Source organism: Oncorhynchus tshawytscha, linkage group LG01 (assembly GCF_018296145.1).
Source record: "Oncorhynchus tshawytscha isolate Ot180627B linkage group LG01, Otsh_v2.0, whole genome shotgun sequence".
Taxonomy (NCBI): domain Eukaryota; kingdom Metazoa; phylum Chordata; class Actinopteri; order Salmoniformes; family Salmonidae; genus Oncorhynchus; species Oncorhynchus tshawytscha.
Genome location: NC_056429.1, coordinates 81,697,157 through 81,717,859, shown reverse-complemented (window position 1 = coordinate 81,717,859; position 20,703 = coordinate 81,697,157). Strand labels below are relative to the sequence as shown.

Genomic DNA, 20,703 nt, shown 5'->3' with positions numbered 1-20,703 from the left:
TGGCAACAGTGGCAACCAGCCATTCATGCCAATAAAGCATTTATCAAATTTAATTGAAATGAGAGATGGAGAGAGAGAGCGGCAGAGAGAGAAATTGAGAAAGAGATAGAGCGAGTGGGAGAACAGGGAGGTAGAGAAGCAGAGCGAGAGAAAAAGAGAGGCAGTGTGCTCGCAAGAAAGAGAGAGGCAGAGAGAGAGAGACAGAGCGAGAGAGAGAGAGAGAGAGAGAGAGAGAGAGAGAGAGAGAGGGAAGGCTTGAAACCATGCCCAACTTCTCAGCTTCCCAAGAGGCTTTTCAAAATTCAATACATAACATCTGTAGGCGATGTTGGGTGCAGACCTAGCGGAGTGCGTCATAACACACAGACACACAGACACAGAGACACACACACACACACACACACACACACACACACACACACACACACACACACACAGAGAGAGAGAGAGAGAAAGAGAGATGGCTGAACAAAGAAACCATGACGACTACCAGGTTTCCATAGCAACTGCTGCAAGGCCTGGAGAGTATAATAGCACATCAATCACTGTCCAAAAAAGAACTAAATTATCAGCTAAAATAAACCTTTAGGATCTGTTTAGTGGTGTGCATTCGGCGGTAACTCACCTCCTCGAAACCTTGCTCTTTGGCAAAAGTGGCCGCCTCCTGAAATAGAAAATAAAGAACACAAATTAACAGTTAATTACAGTCACAATGCTGTAACGGAAGTCATAGTGAACACATTCCAAATGGCCCCCTATCCCCTATGTAGTGCACTACTTTTGACCAGGGCCAACAGGGGTCTGGACAAAAGTAGTGCACTACATAGGATGCCATTTGGGACATACACACTTCAGGCATACAGTACAAGACCTCTCACTTCCTTCAGTCACTGACAGACTAAACACGTGTGATGACCTGACACTTGAGATTGAAGGAGTAACTTGAGTCCATTCTGCTGCTGTGCTACTTTGCTCCCTGAATTAATACTGTACTCATAGGGGACGGCATAAACCCATTTAATCCCAATGCCCCACTTTGGCTAATTTTTCAGCAACAGCTTTGAGAAGAAGACAGACAACGTCTGCATCTCAAATGGCTCCCTATTCTCTTTATATTGCACTGCTTTTGACCAGGGCCCATAGGGTCAAAAGTAGTGCACTATATAGGAAATAGCGTGCCACTTGGGATACAATCAACATCATTTCAGCACAGCCATAAAACTACTGTAACACAGAGGATAGATATGGATATATATGTGGGTTTCCCAGTTTACACCACTGGAATTCAATAATAGTGACCACGAACGGCATGATTTATAGTGTACTTGACTTTTGGTGGTGGCTAGCAGTCAGGTGACATTATTTGCTCTGTTTAGTCAATGGGCAGAGGCTTCTGTAGGTTAGCTGTTGCACGATGAGATGCAATAACATGGACACAAATCACGAGTGACAAGTGCATTCGCTCAATTCACTTTTGACCCTTAGACAAAGCAATAAGTCGATGCTATGATGCTAAATGACCCGATTATATGGAAAGGGGGCTGGGGTTGTGACCTTGGGGAGACACGGGTTGACGACCTGGTCTTAAACACAGAAGAGAGGGAGGAGATGAAGGAGTGTGTGTGTGGTGTGTGACAAGAGAAAAGGGAGGAGAGAAGACATGAAACAATAGGGTTATGGGGCCCAGGGGGGAACAGGCATGCCTCTCTGTCTCTGATCACCCATTACTGGGACAGAGATACTGGATGTCACTTCATCTAATAACACACACACACAGTTAAAAAAATGTAGTTTCAACTAATTATTATTAAGTAATTGGTTACACAGTCTTTTTTAGTTTCTGAACTGTTCAATTAAAGTGCTACCTGAACTTAAAATGTTAAGTTGACCCAAACTTAGCATTAACTTGAAAAAGCGTCAGTCAACTTATATGATGTGTTTGCTCAACTTGTCTCATATGTTCATTCAACTATAATTGTTTTTTTTCAGTGCAGATGTGGTTTGTCGTCCTCTTGTTGACTTTTTGTATTTTTATATTTTTTGCATATATTTCAATTGATTTGTCAATCACTTTTCCATTTTTAAATTAAATATACCTTCTGGTAACCCGCCTCAATCAATGTGACACGGATCCGCTATTATTTTTAGACCTTATAACCAAAACCTCCATCAGAAGATAGCCATCAGGAGCTAACCAGCTAATTAGCTAATAGCTATTTAGTCATTGTAAGCCACTGCTAGCGGCCTTTACCCTCTGTACAGGCACCAGCCGTTTTTTAGCCTGCATAATACCTGCCAGCCTCGGACTGTTTTTCTCCACTACAACACCGGATTCCAGCCGTAACACCTGGACCATTACTCCTGATCATCACAGCTAGCTAGCTGCCACCGAGTGACCAATCCCCAAAGATCGCTCTGAGCCAGGCACATCTCCCGGCTAGCATACAAAATTACTACAACTACAATACCTCTTTCACCATCTGGCCTGGTCCCTTTGTCGACACGGCGCCCCGCCGTACCACCACGACTGGTCCGGAGACGTAATTCCATCCGCTGTGCTCTCAACCGGCCTTCGCTGGACGTCGGAGCAGATGCTTCTCCTTACCCCACCTGCTAACTTTAAACTCTGTGTCTCCCGCGTGCTAGCATAGCAACGACTACCCGCGGCTTCCCTGTTCCATCTATTGATGTTCACTGGACCCCATGATCACTTGGCTACATAGCTGATGCCTGCTGGACAGTTCATTCATCACGGTACTCCACTTTGTTTACTTTTGTTAATCTGTCGGCCCTAGCCCCAAACTCAGCTCTGTGTGTAGTTAACCGACCCTCTCTGCCCATTCATCACCATTTTACCTGTCTTAGCTGATTAGCTGTTGTTGTCTTACCGGTTGTTGTCTTTGCAAGCTCTCCCAATCAACACCTGTGATTGCTTTATGCCTTGCTTTATGTCTCTCTCAAATGTAAATATGCCTTGTATACTGTTGTTTAGGATAGTTATCATTGTTTTAGTTTACTGCGGAGCCCCTCGTCCCACTCTACATGCCTCAGATACCTCCTTTGTACCACCTCCCACACATGCGGTGACGTCACCCAGTATAACCAGCGTGTCCAGAGAGGCAACCTCTCTTATCATCACTCTGGGCTTACCTCCACTGTACCCACACCCCACCATACCCCTGTCTGCATATTATGTCCTGAATCTATTCTACCATGCCCAGAAATCTGCTCCTTTAATTCTCTGTCCCCAACGCACTAGACGACCAGTTTTGATAGCCTTTAGCCGTACCCTCATCCTACTCCTCCTCTGTTCCTCGGGTGATGTGGAAGTTAACCCAGGCCTTGCGTGTCCCCAGGCACTCTCATTTGTTGACTTCTGTAATCAAAAAAGCCTTGGTTTCATGCATGTTAATATCAGAAGCTTCCTCCCTAAGTTTGTTTTACTCACTGCTTTAGCACACTCCGCCAACCCTGATGTCCTTGCCCTGTCTGAATCCTGGCTTAGGAAGGCCACCAAAAATTCTGAGATTTCCATACCCAACCAACTACAACATTTTCCGTCAAGATAGAACTGCCAAAGGGGGAGGAGTTGCAATCTACTGCAGAGATAGCTTGCAAAGTTCTGTCATACTTTCCAGGTCTATGCCCAAACAGTTCGAGCTTCTAATTTTTTTAATTAATCTCTCCAGAAATAAGTCTCTCACTGTTGCCGCCTGTTATAGACCCCCCTCAGCCCCCAGCTGTGCCCTGGACACCATATGTGAATTGATTTCCCCCATCTATCTTCAGAGTTCGTTCTGTTAGGTGACCTAAACTGGGATATGCTTAACACCCCAGCAGTCCTACAATCTAAGGTAGATGCTCTTAAACTCACACAAATGATCAAGGAAACCACCAGGTACAACCCTAAATCCGTAAACATGGGCACCGTCATAGATATTATCCTCACCAACTTGCCCTTCAAATACACCTTTGCTGTTGTCAATCAGGATCTCGGCGATCACTGCCTCATTGTCTGCATCCGCTATGGGTCCGCGGTGAAACGACCACCCCTCATCACTGTCAAACGCTCCCTAAAACACTTTAGCGAGCAGGATATTCTAATCGACCTGGCCCGGGTATCCTGGAAGGATATTGACCTCATCCCGTCAGTCGAGGATGCCTGGTAATTCTTTAAAAGTAATTTCCTCACTATCTTAAATAAGCATGCCCCTTTCAAAAAATGTAGAACTAACAACAGATATAGCCCTTGGTTCACTCCAGACCTGACTGCCCTTGACCATCACAAAAACTTCCTGTGGCGGACTGAAATAGCATTGAGTAGTCCCCGTGATATGCAACTGTTCAGGGAAGTCAGGAACCAATACACACAGTCAGTCAGGAAAGCAAAGGCTAGGCTTTTCAAACAGAAATGTGCATCTGCAACTAACTCCAAAAAGTTGTGGGACACTGTAAAGTCCATGGAGAATAAGAGCACCCCCTCCCAGCTGCTCACCACTCTGAGGCTAGGAAACACTGTTACCACCGATAAATCCACTATAATTGAGAATTTCCATAAGCATTTCTCTACAGCTGGCCATGCTTTCCACCTGGCTATCCCTACCCCGGTCAACTGCCCGGCACCCTCCACAGCAACCGCCCAAACCCCCACCATTTCTCCTTCACCCAAATCCAGATAGCTGATGTTCTGAAAGAGCTGCAAAATCTGGACCCCTATAAATCTTCCAGGCTAGACAATCTGGACCCTCTCTTTCTAAAATTATCTGCAGAAATTGTTGCAACCACTATTACTAGCCTGTTCAACCTCTCTTTTGTATCGTCTGAGACTCCCAAAGATTGAAAGCTGCCGCGGTCATCCCCCTCTTCAAAGGCGGTGACACTCTAGACCCAAACTGCTACAGACCTACAGTGGGGAGAACAAGTATTTGATACACTGCCGATTTTGCAGGTTTTCCTACTTTTCCTACAAAGCATGTAGAGGTCTGTAATTTTGATCATAGGTACACTTCAACTGTGAGAGACGGAATCTAAAACAAAAATCCAGAAAATCACATTGTATGATTTTAAAGTAATTAATTAGCATTTTATTGCATGACATAAGTATTTGATACATCAGAAAAGCAGAACTTAATATTTGGTACAGAAACCTTTGTTTGCAATTACAGAGATCATACGTTTCCTGTAGTTCTTGACCAGGTTTGCACACACTGTAGCAGGGATTTTGGCCCACTCCTCCAAACAGACCTTCTCCAGATCCTTCAGGTTTCGGGGCTGTCGCTGAGCAATACGGACTTTCAGCTCCCTCCAAAGATTTTCTATTGGGTTCAGGTCTGGAGACTGGCTAGGCCACTCCAGGACCTTGATATGCTTCTTACGGAGCCACTCCTTAGTTGCCCTGGCTGTGTGTTTCGGGTCGTTTTCATGCTGGAAGACCCAGCCATGACCCATCTTCAATGTTCTTTCTGAGGGAAGGAGATTGTTGGCCAAGATCTCGCGATACATGGCCCCATCCATCCTCCGCTCAATACGGTGCAGTCGTCCTGTCCCCTTTGCAGAAAATCATCCCCAAAGAATGATGTTTCCACCTCCATGCTTCACGGTTGGGATGGTGTTCTTGGGGTTGTACTCATCCTTCTTCTTCCTCCAAACACGGCGAGTGGAGTTTAGACCAAAAAGCTCTATTTTTGTCTCATCAGACCGCATGACCTTCTCCCATTCCTCCTCTGGATCATCCAGATGGTCATTGGCAAACTTCAGATGGGCCTGGACATGCGCTGGCTTGAGCAGGGGGACCTTGCTTGCGCTGCAGGATTTTAATGATGACGGCGTAGTGTGTTACTAATGGTTTTCTTTGAGACTGTGGTCCCAGCTTTCTTCAGGTCATTGACCAGGTCCTGCTGTGTAGTTCTGGGTGGATCCCTCACCTTCTTCATGATCATTGATGCCCCACGAGGTGAGATCTTGCTTACCAAGCTGCTTGCCTATTGTCCTGTAGCCCATCCCAGCCTTGTGCAAGTCTAAAATTTTATCCCTGATGTCCTTACACAGCTCTCTGGTCTTGGCCATTGTGGAGAGGTTGGAGTCTGTTTGATTGAGTGTGTGGACAGGTGTCTTTTATACAGGTAACGAGTTCAAACAGGTACAGTTAATATAGGTAATGAGTGGAGAACAGGAGGGCTTCTTAAAGAAAAACTAACAGGTCTGTGAGAGCTGGAATTCTTACTGGTTGGTAGGTGATCAAATACTTATGTCATGCAATAAAATGCAAATGAATTACTTAAAAATCATACAATGTGATTTTCTGGATTTTTGTTTTAGATTCCGTCTCTCACAGTTGAAGTGTACCTATGATAAATATTACAGACCTACATGCTTTGTAAGTAGGAAAACCTTCAAAATCGGCAGTGTATCAAATACTTGTTCACCCCACTGTATATCTATCCTATCCTATCCCTGTCTTTCTAAGGTCTTCGAAAGCCAAACAAACAGATTACCGACCATTTCGAATCCCACCGTACCTTCTCCGCTATGCAAGCTGGAGTCAGAGCTGGTCATGGGTGCACCTCAGCCATGCTCAAGGTCCTAAACAATATCATAACCTCCATCGATAAGATAAATTACTGTGCAGCCATATTCATCGACCTGGCCAAGGCTTTCGTCTCTGTCAATCACCACATTCTTATTGGCAGACTCAACAGCCTTGGTTTCTCAAATTATTGCCTCGCCTGGCTTACCAACTACTTCTCTGATAGAGTTCAGTGTGTCAAATCGGAGGGCCTGTTGTCTGGACCTCTGGCAGTCTCTATGGGGGTACCACAGGATTCAATTCTCGGGACAACTCTTTTCTCTGTACATGTCAACGATGTCGCTCTTGCTGGGGGTGATTCCCTGATCCACATCTACGCAGATGACACCATTCTGTATACATCTGGCCCCTCTTTGGACAGTGTGTTAACTAACCTCCAAACGAGATTCAATGCCATACAACACTCCTTCTGTCTTTTCTGACCTAGAATATGTGGACAACTACAAATACCTAGGTGTCTGGCTAGACTGTAAACTCTCCTTCCAGACTCATATCAAACATCTCCAATCCAAAATCAAATCTAAAATCGGCTTTCTATTTTGCAAGAATGCCTCCTTCACTCATGCCGCCAAACTTACCTTAGTAAAACTGACTAACCTACCAATCCTCGACTACGGCGATGTCATCTAAAAAATAACTTCAAATTTTTAATTTTACTAGGCAAGTCAGTTAAGACCAAATTCATATTTTCAATGACTGCCTAGGAACAGTGGGTTAACTGCCTGTTCAGGGGCAGAATGACAGATCTGTACCTTGTCAGCTCAGGGATTTGAAACTTGCTACTTTCCGGTTACTAGACCAACGCTCTAACCACTAGGCTACCCTGCCGCCCCAATACTCTACTCAGCAATCTGGATGCAGTCTACCACAGTGCCATCCATTTTGTTACCAAAGCCCCTTATACCACCCACCACTGCGACCTGTATGCTCTAGTCGGCCGGCCCTTGCTACATATTCGTCGCCAGACCCTCTGGCTCCAGGTCATCTATAAGTCTATGCTAGGTAAAGCTCCGCCTTACCTCAGCTCACTGGTCACGATAACAACACCCACCCATAGCACAATGTAATCATGTTTGTCAATGTTTGTCAAATATGTCAATTGAAAACATTGTATGTCAAAAGCAACGTGTGTGCAACTACTTCCACAGCCTTTTTTTGTGAAGTATTTATAATAATAATTTCTAGATAAATGAACAAAAGTTGAACAAACATTTTAAGTTGACTGAATATTTGCCTAAGTTCTCAAGTTGGAGCCAAGTTTGGGCAAACTAAAAATATTATGTTCACGTAACACTTTGACCGAAAGGTTGAGTTAAAAGGTTGTGGAACCAGTTACTTAATCATAATAATTAGTTGAAACTAGATTTTTTTCAGTGCACACATACTGTACATGCATTTGCACGCACGCACACAACCACCCACCCTCACCCATTCAAATAGCCACTCAAGCTCTTTTCAAATGAGGTGAGTGTCTCTTTTAATGTAGCTAGTGGGCACCAGCCACTCACATTCATTCATTTGTTAATGTATTAACTAATAGATATATGTTCAGAAACATTTAATCACAGATGAGCAGCAACCATCACACTTCAGGGGCATGAACATCTTAATGCGTTGTCAAAACAAGGATACTTAATTTGATGCTCCTTTACAAAGGGTGTGTCCCAAATGGCAACCTATTCCCTATGTCCGGGGCAGGCAACAATATTCAGCCACGGTCCGATTTTTGTCGGAGCGGATGGTCGGGGGGCCGGAACATAATTCTAATGATTTGTGCACTGCAAATTGGACTAAACCCCAAAATAATATACCCCAAATATTTCCAAAATGAAATACATTTTTAGCTGAATTCATGGTGATTTTACAGTTTTTGACCAAAAACCTGAGAGTGTACAAAACATTAAGAACACTCTTTCCATGACATAGACTGACCAGGTGAATCCAGGTGAAAGCTATGATCCCTTATTGATGTTAAATCCACTTCAATCAGTGTACATCAAGGGGAGGAGACAGGTTAAAGAAGCCTTTATGGATTGTGTCTGTTTGCCATTCAGAGGGTGAATAGACAAGACAAAATAGTGCCTTTGAACAGGGTATGGTAGTAGGTGCTAGGCGCACCGGTTTGTGTCAAGAACTGCAACACTGCTGGGTTTTTCACACTCGACAGTTTCCTGTGTGTATCAAAAATGGTCCACCACACAAAGGACATCCAGCCAACTTGACAACTGTGGAAATCATTGGAGTCAACATGGGCCAGCATCCCGATGGAATGCTTTCAACACCTTGTAGAGGTGTTCTGAGGGCAAAAGGGGAGGGGGTGCAACTCAACATTAGGATCGTGTTCTTAATATTTTGAACACAAATTTAGAAACATTTGGGAAGCAGACAAAGCCTTTTAAAAAGGCACATGAATGCAGGCTGAATACCATTCCTGTTGGTTGGCTATAGTCTTCAGTCACCCAGTTAGCTACAGTGGAAACACTCTTCTGTGTAAGTGGGATTTGGTTGGCAGCATAGGAAATTAATATAATGGTGGTAACAATTTCTATGAGCCACCTGCGTGTGATGTATTATAGGCATTTATGCATTTATAAGGGTTCTTAGGATAGATGGAGCTGCAAGCTGTTATGAATGCTTACAGCTAAACCACACAATACAACTAATGTGTGACTACATTATATATGCATGCAAATAAAGTTGTATTGAATTCAATTGAATGCATTTATAGCCCTTGTGTAATAAAGAACCTTCAGACCTACAGTATAATACACTATTTGACGATAGAAAACACTAATTAATTCATTATGCGTTATAAAAGGGTTGCCAACGGGTTGAATCACTAAAAGTTTATGACTGATACAATGTTAGAACGATATGAGGGCTTAATGTTTCTTTACGGTTGTCACTAAAATGGTAAGTGCTTAGGGGTTGTAAAATTCCAGAAAATCAACAACAACAAAAAATCCCAAATTCCCCAGAAATTCCCCCAAATTTGTGGAATGTCTCCTGAATTTTGCAACCATATTCTATACATTCTTTGAGACACATCTGGACAAGATTAATGTCTTCAACAAAGTGTCTCATTAGTTTTAAGATGTAATGAAGTGTTCACTTCATTTGATTATCCAAGTCTCTTTTCTCCTCTTTAAAGATGGAATCAGCATGAGGGGAAACAACGCCACTGTTCGCCCCCAGGGCCTTTGTCATTGTTTTGTTGATGAAACAAACAGAGGCTGAAAAAAAGAAAAGCCAGTACATATTTAGCTGTTCTGTCGCACGTGCAATGTTGTCACCGGGAAAATCAAATCAAAGTGTATTTGTCGCATGCACAGGATACAACAGATCTAAACAGTAATGTAAAATGCTTACTTACAAGCGCCTCCTCAACAATGGCTTGTTCAATATAAAAAACATTTTTTGTTGTTGTTTACAATAACCTATTTGTTGTTGTTTAGATGAACCTATTTGTTGTTTTATCTCAAACAGACGTGGCAGTTCTCCAATTAAGGATTCCAGCTGAGTGATGCGGCAAGTTGATGAGGGACCAGAGGTTCTCCTTAAGGCGTCACCAAGCTTCAGTTCGGCTGGCGGCTAGCCGAAGTCGACTAGGAGAACAAAACGAGTGTGCTCGCATACTCCCTTAAAAGACATTGGCTTGTAAAACTAGAAAAAAGCAGAAATACTACTTTTTGTTTGTCCATTTTTAGCTATTGCTCAAAATAGTCTGAATTTATTTAAGATTACTCAAGAAATCTATGATACATTTTTACTCAGACTATTTGCATTGCCCCGTCCCCCTCTTTTACACCGCTGCTACTCTCTGTTTTTATCACCTCCACATAGTCACTTTAATAACTCTATCTACATGTACATATTACCCCAACTAACCGGTGCCCCTGCACATTGATTCTGTATTGGTACCCCCATGTATATAGTCTCGCTATGGTTGTTTTACTGCTGCTCTTTAATTACTTGTTACTTTTATTTCTTATTCTTATCTGTATTTTTTAGACCTGCATTGTTAGTTAGGGGCTTGTAAGTAAGCATTTAACTGTAAGGTCTACACCTGTTGTATTCGGCGCATGTGATTATTAACATTTGATTTGATTTGGACTTTTTGGCCAAGGACATCTTAGTTGCTCAATTTTACATCTAAGATGTTTGGAACAGTATTTCTAAATACATTTTTTTGCATGAAAAGGATTCGTCTCATTGAATGGCAACAAAAACTTTACTGAATAATCCAATCACCGATGAAGGGGTGTAAGACTTTGGCTACTGACTTCTGCTTGTCAATAAAAAATGTTGTGTGTGCCCGAACAACCGAAAAAACTCTTACCGAAGGCCAAAACAAACCAAAACGTCATTTTTTTGTCAATATATATGTACGAACTCTTCCCGAAACTAGGCTACTTATTATTTGTTGTAATTTTTACCCCCTTTTTCTCCACAATTTCATGATTATGATCTTGTCTCATCGCTGCAACTCCCCAACTGGCTCAGGGGAGGCGAAGGTCAAGTCATGCGTCCTCAGAAACATGACCCACCTAACCGCGCTTCTTAACACCCGCTCGCTTAACACGGAAGCCAGCTGCACCAGTGTGTCTGAGGAAACACTGTTCAACAGACGACCGAGGTCAGCCTGCAAGTGCCCGGCCTACCACAAGGAGTCGCTAGAGCGCGATGAGTGAACCCCAGGCTGTAGTGACGCCGCAACACTGGAATGCAATCCGATGGACATGCCCACATTCTGATAATCACCATTCCTCTCCCTTCCTCACCTATATAAGCAGCAAGTTTTGTCTCATTTTTGTTCAGCGTTTGTGGTGGCAGCCCAATTCCTTTGCCTGGCTAAAGTACAATACGTGCCTTATATTGTTTAGCATTAATTGTAAAATTGTAACCTGTGTACATGTGTTGTTTGCAAGCTCATAGTTTGACGCCTGCACTGGCTTAGTTGTTTATTCTAGTTAGTGTATTGTAGTATTTCTACATGTTGCAGCCTACTTTATAATCTCTTGTCATGGCACTGCTCAGTCATACATGCCAATGTCTTGCACCTCCCCTTTTATATCCTCTAGAACCACAACCTCCTATCATAACTTGTATCAAACTTACAAGTCGTTAAAAAAGGCAAACTCGTTGAATTCGTTGAATCAGATGGCTCATTCATAACAAAACCAACTGATATTGCCAACTACTTTAATGATTTTTTCATTGGCAAGATTAGCAAATTTAGGGAGCCATGCCAGCAAACAAAAGCTGACACAACACATTTATATATATCTGACCAAATTATGATTGGTGTCTATCAACAATGTCAAGCCACCAGAGACTGACAACCAGAGGTGTGGACTCGAGTCACATGACTTGGACTCGAGTCAGACTCGAGTCACAAATATGATGACTTGCAACTCGACTTTGACTTTAACAGCAATGACTCGTGGCTTGACTTGGACTTGAGCCTGTTGACTCGACCTGACTTGATACCCTCTGTCACGCTCTGACCTTTGAGAGCCATTTTATTTCTCTATTTGGTTAGGTCAGGGTGTGATTTGGGTGGGCATTCTATGTTGTCTATTTCTTTGTTTTTGGCCGAGTATGGTTCCCAATCAGAGGTAGCTGTCTAACGTTGTCTCTGATCGGGAATCATACTGAGGCAGCCCCTTTTCCCACTTTCTGTTGTGGGATTTGGTCTTTGTTTATTGCATGGGTTGCACTCCTAAGCTTTTTGTTCGTTGAGTTGTTTATTGTTGGTTTTTGGTGAACATTTATATATTAAAGAACATGTATGCCTACCACGCTGCACCTTGGTCTCATTCGAACGACGGACGTTACAGAAGATCCCACCACCAACGGACCAAGCAGCGTGGTCAGGAGGACTGGACCTGGGAGGAAATCCTGGAGGGAGCAGGACCCTGGACAAGGGCCGGGGAGTATCGCCGTCCAAAGGAGGAGATGGAGGCAGCGAAAGCGGAATGGCGACGTTACGAGGAGTTATACCAACCAACAAGCACAGGTTGGCGGAGTCAGGGTTTAGACCTGAGCCAACTCCCCGTGCTTACCGTGGTGAGCGTGTGACTGGTCAGGCACCGTGTTATGCAGTGCTGTGCACGGTGTCTCCAGTGAGCATTCACAGGCCGGTGCGCTCTGTGCCAGCGCCCCGCATTTTTCCGGGCGGATGTGGGCATCCAGCCAGGACGGGTTGTGCCAGCTCTACGCTCGAGATCTCTAGTGCGCCTCCAGAGCCCAGTGTATCCTGTGCCTGTTCCACGCACCAGGCTTCCAGTGCATCCCCCCAGTCTGGTGAGACCTGTTCCGGTTCCACGTACCAGGCCTCCAGTATGTCTCCCCAGCCTGGTAAGCCTTGTGGCAGCTCCACGCACCAGGCTTCCAGTACGTCTGCTCAGTCCGGTGAGACCTGTTCCGGTTCCACGTACCAGGCCTCCAGTATGTCTCCCCAGCCTGGTAAGCCTGTGGCAGCTCAACGCACCAGGCCTCCAGTACGTCTCCTCAGTCCGGTGAGACCTGTTCCGGCTCCACATTCGAAGCCTGTAGTGATGATCCATGGCACGAAGCCGGTAGTGATGATCCATGGCACGAAGCCTCCAGTGATGATCCATGTCCCGGAGCCTGCAGTGAAAATCCATGGCACGGAGCCTCCAGCGATGGTCCCCAGTCCGGAGCCTCCAGCGACGGTTCCCAGTTCAGAGCCTCTGGCGCCGATCCGCATTACGGAGCCTCCAGCGGGGGTTCCCAGTTCAGAGTCTCCGGCGACGATCTGCAGTCCGGAACCTCCAGCGGGAGCGTAATCATTGCACCCAAAATTGAGCTACAACTGGCTAGGCAGTTGGTAGCATAAATCCTGCCTGATGTTACTGCTGTTCCTAAAACCATTGACATACGTTAGCCTACTGTAACCACACAGAGTGTGTGTGTGTTAACGTTGGGTGATTGTGTACAAGCCTACATCGCCCGATTGCGATCCTCTATAGTCGATCACTATTGGGGCACGGGGGGGGTCTTTCTCATGGCTACCCATGTATTTCCATGGAAATAACGTTTATTTGGAAAGTAATAAATATATAGATATTTTTAAAAGCATTTATGATTTGCGTAAATGTAATATACTAAATATTACTCTTGTTAAAAATATGAAATGGTAATTACATTTGGTGAAGAGTACATTATGACTTGTTTAGGACTCAAAACTCAAAGTTTAGGACTTGAGACTTGACTTGATACTTGACGGTCTTGACTTGAGACTTGACTCGGACTTGCCTGTCTTGACTTGGGACTTGACTTGGGATTGAGTGCTAAGACTTGAGACTTACTTGTGACATGTAAAACAATGACTTGGTCCCTCCTCTGCTGACAACTAGGATGGAAAATTACTGAGGATAATAGAGGACAATAATGCCACTCCTATTTTCCATATTTTCAATTCAAGCCAAGTAGAATGTGTGTGCCCCCAGGCTTGGAGGGAAGCAAAAGTCATTCCGCTACCCAATAATAGTATAGCCCCCTTTAATGGCTTAAATAGCCAACCAATCAGCATGTTACCATCACTTAGTAAACCCTTGGAAAAAATTGTGTTTTACCAGATACAATGCTATTTTACAGTAAACAAATTGACCAGAAACTTCCAGCATGCTTATACGGAAGGACATTCAACAAGCACAGCACTTAACTGATAACTGATGATTGGCTTAAAGAAATTGACGATAAAAGATTGTGGGGGCTGTTTTGTTAGACTTCAGTGTGGCTTTTGACATTATTGATCATAGTCTGCTGCTGTAAAAATGTACATTACTGTTCCGGGATGCTGGCCTAGGAAGAGTTGCAAAGAAAAAGCCATATCTCAGACTGGCCAATAAAAAGAAAAGATTAAGATGGGCAAAAGAACCCAGACACTGGACAGAGGAACTCTGCCTAGAAGGCCAGCATACCGGAGTCGCCTCTTCACTGTTGACGTTGAAACTGGTGTTTTGCGGGTACTATTTAATGAAGCTGCCAGTTGAGTACTTTTGAGGCATCTGTTTCTCAAACTAGACATGCTAATATACTTGTCCTCTTGCTCAGTTGTGCACCGGGGCCTCCAATTCCTCTTTCTATTCTGGTTAGGGCCAGTTTGTGTTGTTCTGTGAAGGGAGTAGTACACAGCCTTGTACGAGACCTTCAGTTTCATGGCAATATCTCACATGGAATAGACTTAATTTCTCAGAACAAGAATAGACTGACAAGTTTCAGAAGAAAGAAATTTGTTTCTGGCCATTTTGAGCCTGTAATCGAACCCACAAATGCTGATGCTCTAGATACTCAACTAGTCTAAAGAAGGCCAGTTTTATTGCTTCTTTAATCAAGACAAGTTTTCAGCTGTGCTAACATAATTGCAAAAGAGTTTTCTAATGATCAATTTGCCTTTAAAAATGATAAACTTGGATTAGCTAACACAACGTGCCATTGGAACACAGGAGTGATGGTTGCTGATAATGGGGCTCTGTACACCTATGTAGATATTCCATTTAAAAAAACAGCCATTTCCAGCTACAATAGTCATTTACAACATTAACAACGTCGACACTGTATTTCTGATCAATTTGATGTTATTTTAATGGACAAAAAATGAGCATTCTTTCAAAAACAAGGGCATTTCTAAGTGAGCCCAAACTTTTGAACGGTAGTGTATGTGTTATGGCTTTACACCCCCTGCTATATTGTGGATAAAGAGTTACCTGTCTAACAGAACACAGAGGGTGTTCTTTAATGGAAGCCTTTCCAACATAATCCAGGTAGAAGCAGGAATACCCCAGGGTAGCTGTCTAGGCCCATTACTTTTTTCAATCTTTACTAATGACCTGCCACTGGCTTTCAGTAAAGCCAAAGTTTCTATGTATGCGGATGACTCAACACTATACATGTCAGCTACTACAGCGACTGAAATGACTGCAACACTTAACAAAGAGTTGCAGTTAGTTTCAGAGTGGGTGACAAGGAATAGGTTAGTCATAAATATTTCTAAAACTAAAAGCATTGTATTTGGGACAAATCATTCACTAAACCCTAAACCTCAACTAAATGTTGTAATAAATAATGTGGAAATTGAGCAAGTTGAGGTGACTAAACTGCTTGGAGTAACCCTGGATTGTAAACTGTCATGGTCAAAACATGTTGATACAACAGTAGCTAAGATTGGGAGAAGTGTATCAATAATAAAGCACTGCTTTACCTTCTTAACAGCACTATCAACAAGGCAGGTCCTACTGGCCCTGGTTTTGTCACACCTGGACTTTTGTTCAGTCGTGTGGTCAGGTGTCACAAAAAAGGACTTACGAAAATTGCAATTGGCTCAGAACAGGGCAGAACGGCTGGCCCTTGGCTGTACACAGAGAGCTAATATTTATAATATGCATGTCATGTGCCTTTTACTGAGGAGTGGCTTCCATCTGGCCACTCTACAGTACCATAAAGGGCTGATTGGTGGAGAGGTGCAAAGATTGTTGTCCATCTCCACAGAGAAACTCTTGAGCTCTGTCAGTGACCATCGGGTTCTTGGTCACCTCCCTGACCAAGGTCCTTCTTCCCCGATTGCTCAGTTTTTCCGGCCGGCCAGCTCTAGGAAGAGTCTTGGTGGTTCCAAACTTCTTCCATTTAAGAATGATGGATGCCACTGTGTTCTTGGGGACCTTCAATTGTGCAAAAATATTTTGGTATGGTTTCCCCATATATATGCCTCAACACAATCTTGTCTCAGAGCTCTACGGACAATTCCTTTGACCTCAAGGCTTGGTTTTTGCTCTGACATGCGCTGTTAACTGTGGGACCTTATATACTGTAGACAGGGGTGTGCCTTTCCAAATCATGTCCAATCAATTTAATTTACCACAGGTGGACTCCAATCAAGGTGTAGACACATCTCAAGGATGATTAATGGAAACAGGATGCACCTGAGCTCAATTTCGAGTCTCATAGCGAAGGGTCTGAATGCCTATGTAAATAAGGTACCTGTTTTCGCTTGGACAATATAGGGGTATTCTGGGTAGATTGATGAGAAAAGATAGATATTTAATCCATTTTAGAATAAGGCTGTAACTTAACAAAATGTGGGGAAAAGGGAGGGGTCTGAATACTTTCTGAATGCACTGTAGGCCTAGACCTACAGTAAACTATATCCAAAACTACAAACAATACACTGCATTTATACATGTTGGGTCCTTTAAATTGTAAAGTCATGTCTTTCTACACAATACCAAAACAAATGTTTACAATCTGGGAGGTAAACTCTATAGAGAATTCAATAATTTCGCTGTGTATTTCAGATGGAATCAAGGCATTAGAATGTACCAGAGTGTCACACCCTGACCTTAGAGATCCTTATGATTCTCTATGTTAGGTTAGGTCAGGATGTGACTCGGGCGGGAAATTCTATGTTTTCTGTTTCTTTGTTTTTGGCCGAGTGTGGTTCCCAATCAGAGGCAGCTGTCTATCGTTGTCTCTGATTGGGGATCATACTTAGGCATCCCTTTTCCCCACCAGTAGGTTGTCGGATATTGTTTTTGCATAGTTGCTGTCAAGCCCTGCAGAACTTTACGTTCGGTTTTGTATTTTGTTGTTTTGTAGGAGTTCAGTATTCAAAATCATGAACACTTTCCACGCTGCGCTTTGGTCTCATTCATCTAATGACAGACGTAACACAGCGGCCACCAAAATAGAGCTCCGTCTGCAACAAAGAAATGGAACCCAAGGGGGCAAACGCCACGGACCACCCCTGGCCTGGGGCGCCTGGCTGGCTACTTTTTATATTTGTCTGGCTACTCTATGTACTTATGGAAAACACTGGAAAAGTAAAAGATAACAAGGTGGGCTTAAAACATCAGCCCTCTAGCAGCAGACTGCATGGGTGACATGGAGCATGAAGCTATCAGAATGCATGAGATGTTTCTGCTGGCAGGGGCTTGTACAGTCAAATAGATATTTTCTGAGACCTTAAGCTAATAATCGTGTGCACCATTAAGAGAGAGCATTTCACGGTAAGGTCTACACCTGTTGTATTCAGCGCATATGACATTTGATTTAAGGAGAGAGTCAACCATTTCTTGCAAATGAAATAGGACATGCACTTTATACATCAAACATTTATCGAAGCTTCCCACTTAGGTAATTTTACTTCCCCACACATAGGAGAGAGAGAGGAGAGGCAGGTTCACAGGGAAGAGACTGGAGCACAGAGGAGAGACAGGAGAGACCAGAGCACAGGGGAGAGACAGGAGCACAGAGGAGAGACAGGAGAGACCGGAGCACAGGGGAGAGAGAGGAAAAATTGGAGCACAGTGGAGAGAGAGGAAAAACCGGAGCACAGGGGAGAGAGAGGAGAGACCGGAGCACAGGGGAGAGACAGGAGCACAGGAGAGAGAGAGGAAAAACCGGAGCACAGGGGAGAGAGAGGAGGGACCGGGGGACAGGGGAGAGAGAGGAGAGACCGGAGCACAGGGGAGAGAGAGGAGAGACTGGAGCACAGGGGAGAGGGAGGAGAGACCGGAGGACAGGGGAGAGAGAGGAAAGACCGGAGCACAAGAAAGAGGGAGGAGAGACCGGAGCACAGGGGAGATAGAGGAGAGACTGGAGCACAGGGGAGAGAGAGGAGAGACCATGGCACAGGGAAGAGTGAGGAGAGACTGGAACACAGGGGAGAGCGAGCAGAGACCGGAGCACAGGGGAGAGGGAGGAGAGACCGGAGCACAGGGGAGAGCGAGCAGAGACTGGATCACAGGGGAGAGCGAGCAGAGACTGGAGCACAGGGGAGAGACAGCAGCACAGGGGTGAAACTTGAGCACATGGGAGAAACAAAAGCACAGTGGAGATGGAGGAGAGACCGGAGCCATTTTGCGGTGTGTTTTGGGTCAATGTCGTGTTGAAAAACACCAAGTGCAAACCAGATGGGATGGTGTATCGCTGCAGAATGCTGCAGTAGCCATGCTGTTTAAGTTTGCCTTGAATCCTAAATAAAACACTGACAGTGTCACCAGCAAAGCACGCCCACACCGTCACACCACCTTCTCCATGCTTCAAGATGGGAACCACACATGCGAAGATCATCCATTCACCTATTCTGCATCTCACACGGCGGTTGGATCCAAAAATCAAAAATTTGGATTCATCAGACCAAAAGGACAGATTTCCACTGGTCTAATGTTTCTTGGCCCAAGCAAGTCTCTTCTTCAGTCCTTTAGCAGTGGTTTCTTTGCAGCAATTTGACCATGAAGGCCTGATTTACGCAGTCTCCTCTGAACAGTTGATGTTGAGATGTGTCTGTTACTTGAACTCTGTTAAGCATTTATTTGGGCTGCAATCTGAGGTGCAGTTAACTATAATGGATGTGTCCTCTGCAGCAGAGGTAACTCCGGGTCTTCCTTTCCTGTGGCAGTTCTCCTGAGAGCCAGTTTTATCATATCGCTTGATGGTTTTTGCGAGTGCACTTGAAGAAACTTTCAATGTTCTTGACATTTTCCGGATCGACTGACCTTCATGTCTTAAAGTAATGATGGACTGCTGTTTCTCTTTGCTTATTTGAGCTGTTCCCCACCCTCCAAGCTCATCATTACACTTGAGGCCCTGGGTCTGAACCCTGCCCTGTGCAATTGGGTCCTGGACCTCCTGACAGGACACCACCAGGTGGTGAAGGTAGGAAACAGCACTTCTACTTCGCTGATCGTCAACACTGGGGCCCCACAAGGATGCGTGCTCATTCCCTTCCTGTACTCTCTGTTCACCCATGACTGCGTGGCCACCAACTCAATCATCAAGTTTGCAGACAAATCAACAGTAGTATGCCTGATTACCAACAATGATGAGACAGCTTACAGGGAGTAGGTGAGGGCCCTGGGAGTGTGGTGCCAGGTAAATAACCTCTCACCCAACATCAACAAAACAAAAGAGCTGATCGTGGACTTCAGTAAACAGCAGAGGGTGCACCACCCTACCCACATCAACAGGACCGCAGTGGAGAAGGTGGAAAGCTTAAAGTTCCTCGGCGTACACATCACTGACAAACTGAAATGGTCCACCCACACAGACAGTGTGGTGAAGAAGGAGCAACAGTGCCTCTTCAACCTCAAGAGGCTGAATAAATTTGGCCTTGGCACCTAAAACCCTCACAAACTTCCACAGATGCACAATTGAGAGCATCCTGTCGGGCTGTATCACCGCCCGGTTCGGCAACTGCACCTCGTGCACCACAGGGCTCTCCAGAGGGTAGTGAGGTCTACCCAACGCATCACCGGGGGAAAACTACCTGCCCTCCAGGACACCTACAGCACCCGATGTCACAGGAAGGTCAAAAAGTTCATCAAGGACAACAACCACCCGAGCCACTGCCTGTTCACCCTGCTATCATCCAGAAGGCGAGATCAGTACAGACGCATCAAAGCTGTGACCGAGAGACTGAAAAACAGCTTCTATCTCAAGGCCATCAGACTGTTAAATAGCCACCACTAGCACATTAGAGGCTGCTGCCCTATATACATAGACTTGAAATCACTGGCCACTTTAATAATGTTTACATATTTTCCATTACTCATCTCATATGTATATACTGTATTCTATGCTATTCTACTGTATCTTAGTCTATGCCACTTTGAAATTGCTCGTCCAAATACCTACATATTCTTACTTCCATTCCTTTACTTTAGATGTGTGTGTATTGTTATGAAATTGTTATATATTACTTGTTAAATATTACTGCAATGTTGGAGCTAGAAACACAAGCATTTCACTAGACCCACAATAACAACTGCTAAACACATGTATATGACAGATAACATTTGATTTGATTTGTGTGGTTCCCACTGTGAAGCATGTTGGAGGAGGTGTGATGGTGTAGGGTGCTTTGCTGGTAACACTGTCAGTGATTTGTTTAAAATTCAAGGCACACTTAATCAGCATGGCTACCACAGCATTCTGAGGCGATGACAATGACCCAACACACACATCCAGGCTGGTTAAGGGCTATATGACCTATTTGTGGAGTGCTGCATCAGATGATCTGGCCTGGCCACAATCACCTCAACCCAATTGAGATGGTTTGGGATGAGTAGTCCACAGAGTGAAGTAAAAGCAGC

The 20,703-nt window shown here is 44.3% G+C and overlaps 1 protein-coding gene across 5 annotated transcripts in view; it reads right to left on the bottom strand.

Annotated features, from left to right (window-relative positions):
- The window catches only part of adkb (adenosine kinase b), a 298,620-nt gene that overhangs the window by 41,414 nt on the left and 236,503 nt on the right, over window positions 1-20,703 (bottom strand). For all 5 annotated transcript variants that reach the window (XM_024431956.2, XM_024431987.2, XM_024431976.2 and 2 more), the window contains one exon: window positions 626-664. In XM_024431956.2, the coding sequence (XP_024287724.1) occupies window positions 626-664 (39 nt within the window). The remainder of the gene's footprint in view (window positions 1-625; window positions 665-20,703) is intronic.